The following is a 6,796-nucleotide window of genomic DNA, read 5'->3' on the forward strand; positions in this document are numbered from 1 at the left end:
TTTGATATTTTTAGTTCTCACAAAATAGACAACCACCGTCGAAACCACCCAAGTGGCCAATTTTGCATGGTTTGAACCATTCGATGGCCTCTGTTATCCGGTTTAGTAGATGAAGGTTTAAAATCGTACTTTTTTTATAGCTCCAGGGTGTAAACAAAACTTTTCCCATAAAAATTTGCGAGAAAATCAAAGATCAGAGATCTGAACAGTAAAGTCAGTTGCTAATAAGTAATATAATTGTGATTGCAGTGGTTCATTTTTTTAGACAAGAGTTGTCAGTCAGTAACCAGAAACTACTGGCAAAAAAAGAAACATTTACTAGAGGACACCGTTAAAATATAGCTCTTGTATAGACCACTAAAAAGGGATGACTTTACCAAAAGACACTAGAATTCTATTCTAATTTGGATGCAGGCCACGGAGAGGATAAAGCTACAGAATTGGGGCAAACTTATCCTTTCAGGTTGCTTTACTATTAAGCCCTTGTTTAGTTGCATAATTTAAAATTCCAAAACTATCACATCGAATGGGAATTTTACATGCATGAAATATTAAATCTAGACGAAATAAAAAACTAATTGTATAGATTGCTTGTAAATTACGAGACGAAGCTAATGAGCCTAATTAGACCATGATTAGACACTAAATTGCTACAGTAAATATATGCTAATGATGAATTAATTAGTCTTAATAAATATTTCTCGTAGTTTACAGACGAGTTCTGTAATTAGTTTTATAATTAGTCTACATTTAATACTTAAAATGTGAAAATATTTTATTTCAAAAACTTTACACGCGCAACTAAATAAGGCCTAAACTGAATAGAATAGTAGGTAAATATTCTCCTGCAAATTATACCATATAATTGTAGTGTTCTTTAATAAAGTTACTCTTTTCTAGTAGCATACGGCAAAATACAGCTTTCAAGTTTCAACGGTGTCCGTTAGCAAATATTTTCAAAAAAAAATGAGAGAGAGATAGAGAGAGTGAGAGAGAGAGAGAGAGTCAAACTTCGACTAAATCTCAGGGGATCTTTTACAATTAATCTTCCATTTAACAAATCTTCCTCCTGTTATGCTAAAAAAAAGTCTTCCTCCTCTTGGCTTCCTAATCTACAGATTAAGATTATGGAAGAAATGAAGTTAGTGTCACATAGGGAACTTCTGAAAAAAGGGCCAAGGAATTTTCTCTAAACTATTTCAAACTATAACATATACTACTTGTGATTGTAGTGGTTCATTTGTTTAGACAAGATTTGTTAGTTAGGAACGACAAACTAATACTGTCAAAAAGAATATGTGTGTAAGAGAGTCAGAATCTCAGGTGCTCTTTTGCAAGTAATCTTCCATTTAACAAGATCTGAGGGGCTGCAAAAAATTTTGGCGCCGTTTGACCACTAATTAGAAGTATTAAATATAAATTAATTATAAAACTAATTACACAGATCTTTCTGTTCGCTTCTTATTATCCATTTCCCCAAGATCTCCAGGAATACAACCGATGGCCTCCTCCCCCCACCTCAAGAACCCTCGCTCGTCGGCCTCCGCGGCCCCGGCGGCGAGGGACTGGGCTTCGCTGCCCCCGGACATCCTCATCTCTGTCTTCCTCATGCTGGGGCCCGCGGAGATCATGCGGGGCGCGGAGCGCGCCTGCGCCGCCTGGCGGCGCGTCGCCGTCGACGATCCGGCCCTGTGGCGGCGCATCGACATGGGCACGGGAGTCTTGCCGTTTTCCTCCGGCGGACGGGCGGCAGTGCACGCTGCCATGGATCGCGCCGCCGGGGAGTGCGAAGCCTTCTCGGGGCCCTGCGACAACCACTTGCTGTTCTACCTGGTTCGAAGGTAGTACACCCTTTCTGAAATCCGATCCATTTTCGAAATTAAAGGGTAGCATTAGCATTACGGATTGTACCTATGAACTCTGATCTGGAAACTTTTCTTCTTCCTGCAGAGCACCCTCCCTGAAAGTCCTGCATGTGAAACATCTGTATTTTTTTTTGATCAAATGTGAAACATCTGTATGCGGAGAATAAAGTACTGAAATTGGTGCTCAACAGGCTACCTTTCCTTAAGGATCTTGAAATTTCCCCTTCATTTGTCAGTACTCCCTCTGAGAATTTGCTTCAATCCGTTTGCCAAGACTGTCCTTGTCTCAAGAAACTCAGGCTCAACTGCAGTGAGTCCTTTGACTTCCATAATGGCAATGGCGTGGCCTTGGAGATAATCCATAGAAAGATCACACCGATGCATGACTTACGTTCCATAGAATTGTTTCACTGTGACCTGACTACCCAGGGACTGAGAGCAATCCTTGACAGTTGCCCTCTGTTGGAAACTCCCCACATTAGTGGATTTCTAGTGGGTGGCAAGATGGGTGAGAAGCTGCGGCAGAGATGTGCTGGAGTGAAGTATCTGACTCTTCCTGATAAATCAGTGAAACTTCACAGGAGTCATCGTCATGATCATGTCAGAAGACAAGTTCTGGGCCCTTGGAGATGGACGACTGATCCTTCGCACGATTAGACATGTACATGCCAATGTTTGACTATGGATTTCCCCTTGAGTGACTTTAGATTTGTAATGTAGATGGTGTTTGGATCTATATGTAATGGGATCAACTGTTATCAGGGACCATTCTTTTTGGTGAGGCCCTTCTGCGTTGTGCTTCCATAAGAACTTTATTTTTGTGGTAAGTGTTTAGCATGCATTTTGTAGAATTTTCATGCCGTGTTCTAGTTTGTAAAAAAATTCGGTGTGACTTTGTTAGAAATTGTTGGTAGATCTATACAGTTGAACTCAACTATGTTGTTTACGGATTTCGTAGTGTTTCTAGTGGTCAACTCAACTATATATGTAGTATATGGATTTTGCAGCAGAAGGCTTTCAATAAGTATGTGCAACTGCCAACCTCAGAGAAATAGTTTCAGTACTGAAGCCTGTATGCATTGATCTGTTAATGATCATATTGAACTTTATGCGATCTTCAGATATGCACAACATTTCTTCAGAGGGTTATGCTATCTCTTTGGTTAATCTTCTGAAGGCCACGGAGGGAGCTAAATCAACGATATTTCAAGCTCATGTATGGAGAGATATCTGTCGGCTACTTTCTTGCTGCCAGTGCTAACTTACTCGGTTAACTAGCCTATCAACCCGTGCTCCGGCATGAGCTATAATCAGGTTTATAGCTTTATAATTATTTATCTCACGTCCTCTTTCATCTATTAAATATTCTAACATATGCTCTAAAATAAATATTTATCTTTATCTAATTGCAATATATTTCATTTTGCATCACACCTCTATTTATGTTTGATATATATTAAACTGAACCATTTATTTGTGAATTGGTACTCTTATCTCTTCATTGCCATACATGAATATATGGTGACACATATCGTAGTATTTTATATAAATATATAAATAGTAATATATTAATAATGATAAAATAATAATTTAGAATTTTATATTGGTGCACTTTAATAGTTTATTATAATTATATAATTTAGATTTAGATTAGGGGTTACTTTAACTTTTAATAATGACATATTGAATAATTTGTAGGCAAATTTAGAGGGATTATTTGTATTATTTTTATAATAGCATAGACGAGTAATTTACACTAAGATTAGGGGGTTACTTTAGATTTTTTTAATAACGGTAGAGGTGCGTAATTTAAATATATAATTAGAGGGTTACTTTAGTCTATTTTCATAATAGCAGAGGTGGGTAATTTATTAAGAAAGATAACTGATCCAATGATTATTATAATTAGAGTTGTCGGATTTGATGTCCGGATGTTTCTGATTTTTGTGAGAACTTTTAGAACTAGGCAGGTTGGCGCGCTTTGCGCGCCTGTAGCAAAAGATTTGATCTAAAATAATAATAAAATTATATTATCGTGTGCTACATGTAAAACAATATTGTGTTGATATATTTTAACAACGTGTTGATGTATTGAATAAAGTCTGGTAGGTATAGTTCATGGATTGTCATACAATTATATTTTGCGAGTTTACGAAGTGGAATTAAAATCCAATAAGTAGTAGGGGCTAGCACATGTAAATGTAGTGTATGAAATATGTTTATTATTTTCATGTAAATAAATAGATAAACATATTTTGTGGGTGGATTCCAATTGAATATTATGTGGGTACCACCTAAATAGCACACAGAACCCACGTGAGTCCTGCATAAATAGTACGTATAGGAATTCATTTTGTGTATGTTAATGGATTAGCTTACACTAATTATTAATTTTGGTGGAAAGAATGATAAGTTTAGAAATGAATGTATGATTCAATTATATTTTGTGAGTTTACAAAGTGAAAACAAAATCCAATAAATAATAGAGATAAATGTAGTTTACAAAATTTTTTATTATTTTTGTGTATAAAAAAACTAAACATTTAAACACGCGGGGCCCACATGTTTTTTATTTTAAATTTTAATCACGAATTATTTTTTATTGTGAACAGTACCCCCGGGGGTCCACATGAACAGTGCTTTTTTATTATTTTTATTGTGAACAGCACCCTCCCGGGCCACATGGACAGTACCTTGTATTATTTTTTATTATGAACAGTACCCCCGGCCCCCCTGAACAGTACCTCCGGCCCCACGTGGGCCGCGGCTCACGAGGGCGCGCCAATTCTTGGCGCGTTAGTATAGTTACTCAATTTCTCTATTTTTATATAGTGTCCACTTAGGATCCTAGGTGATTTCATATGAAGACTTAAAAGAAGCCTTTTAAAAGGAGCCTCCAATTAGTTTTTTTAGAATTAAAAGAAACCTCCAATTAGTAACAGTAATATTTGTTTGGAGGGTAAATATCGCTCTCCAGAATTCAATGGAGAGAAAATTTAACTAGGGTCTGACTGTTCGTCACGGCCCACGGGCAAGATGGACAGGGCATTGACCGTGGGCCAGACCTCCATGTGGATTGCAGATCCGAAGGCTGCTTAACGGACCTGGTCGATCGGCACCATGGGTCTGAATCAAGCTGGGGCCCTTCAAGGAGAGAGGTCTTGAGTGATGAGGTTCCTTCTGCATCGGAAGCAACTGAATTCTTAACTCCGCGACAATGTTAAATAAGTTCTGTTCTAGTTTGTAATAGGTTGTTTATGCTACATTCTGGGTGTTCTTAAACAACGCGTTTGTAAATTGTAATGATGTATCTTTGTTTTTGCATCATTATGAAAAAAGTGCTAGATTCAGGAGATTCAAGGAGTCTCGAACATAGGGTGGATAGCTTCAGGGATGTCGAGAAAGGGCATACATAAAGGAAAATATGTATACTAATTTCTTATAGAGCGCGCACCGCTAGCCATATAGCAGCGACCAAACGGCGCCTTCTTCAACAGCGAACGGCGAAAACGGCCGGCGAGGATGAAGGTGGCCGCGGCGGGAGGTGGGCGGCGGAGGAGGCTGGTGGGGGTGGGATTGGAGGAGGGATTAGGGTTAGGGATTTGGGGTTTCTGGGTTTGGAGGTTCCATGGCCGACGGACATAGAAGGGATGGCCGGCGGCGGCGGCAGCGGCCTGACTGTGGTTGCGGGTTGCGGCTGGCTTGGTTGGCGGCGATGGTGCCGCCGGCCGGGTGGTGGAGGACCCCCAGTGGGCGGTGCCGGCGGCGGGGACGAGCGCCAGCAGCCCGGCAGCGATCAAGGAAGGGCATGGAGGACGGGCGGGTGGTAGGCCGAGCAGTGCAGTGGCGAGTCTCCGCTGGCCGCGGACGGCGGTGGGGGTGGCCGGTTCCTGTTGTAAAGAAGAAAGATGAAAGGAGGAAGAAGAACAGTAAGAGGTATATGCGGTCGCTGCAAACCGGTAGCAGCGAACGTTTTGTAAGTTCCTGCATGCATGGGCCCTGTACACATGTTTTTTAAGTTGCTACAATATAATCATTACCAGTATATCCATTCTAATTTGAGGGCACTCCTTCATGCAGAGCACCTTCTTTGAAAATCATACATGTCTCACATGATGATGCATCCAAAGTAGCATTGGATGTGTCACTACTCAAAAAGCTTCCTCTTCTTGAAGATGTTGATATTTCACTCTCGTATTTTATTGATGGTGCCTCTTAGGGGTTGTTTGAATCTATATGTGAAGGTTGTCCCCGTCTCAAGAAACTGAGAGAGCTTGGATGTAGGCCTGGACAGCAATTACTATGATGACGACATGGACATATATCATGAAGAAGCTAGCGTATGTGATTACAGTGATGTCTGAGTTACGCTCTTTAGAATTGTTGCACTATAACCTCACTGCTGCAGGACTGACAGCCATCATTGATAGTTGTCCTCTCCTGGAATCTCTCAATGTTACTGGAGGTTACATCATTCACATGATGGATCAGGAGCTGCGTGCAAAATGTGCTAGGGAGAAAAACCTGAGTCTTCCTTGCGATTCGGATGAAGACTCTTCTGAAGAATATGGTCCGCAAGAAAGCTATGAATCGGACTACACTACAAAAAATCATTTAATCTATGACGAAACAAATTCGTCATAGATTGCTGAAAAAAACATCGCAAAACAGTATCTATGACGATTTCGTGACGATTTTGGATAACGTCATGGAATGAGCATCACAGATTAAATCGAACGCCGTTTTTTGCGTAAACGTCACAGATTAGCACGATCTATGACATTTCTAAACAGTCACGGAACGACCCGAAGCTCACTTACACTGTTGGAGAAAGCAACATTGGTACCAGCACGTTAGTGCCGGTCAACAAGGAGCCGGCACTAACGTGCATGAACAGGACCCGGCGGGCACGTTAGTGCCGGCTAGAAATA

The 6,796-nt window shown here is 40.4% G+C and overlaps 1 protein-coding gene across 1 annotated transcript; it reads left to right on the forward strand.

The window, feature by feature from the left end:
* The first annotated feature begins 1,486 nt into the window (after positions 1–1,486).
* Positions 1,487–2,839, forward strand: LOC120677467 (putative F-box/LRR-repeat protein 23). Its single transcript, XM_039958620.1, has 2 exons — positions 1,487–1,841; positions 1,951–2,839. Exons 1-2 carry the CDS (start codon positions 1,501–1,503, stop codon positions 2,030–2,032), a joined length of 423 nt encoding a protein of 140 aa, XP_039814554.1. The 5' UTR covers positions 1,487–1,500; the 3' UTR covers positions 2,033–2,839.
* The last annotated feature ends 3,957 nt before the right edge of the window (positions 2,840–6,796 follow it).

Source organism: Panicum virgatum, chromosome 6N (assembly GCF_016808335.1).
Source record: "Panicum virgatum strain AP13 chromosome 6N, P.virgatum_v5, whole genome shotgun sequence".
Taxonomy (NCBI): Eukaryota; Viridiplantae; Streptophyta; class Magnoliopsida; order Poales; family Poaceae; genus Panicum; species Panicum virgatum.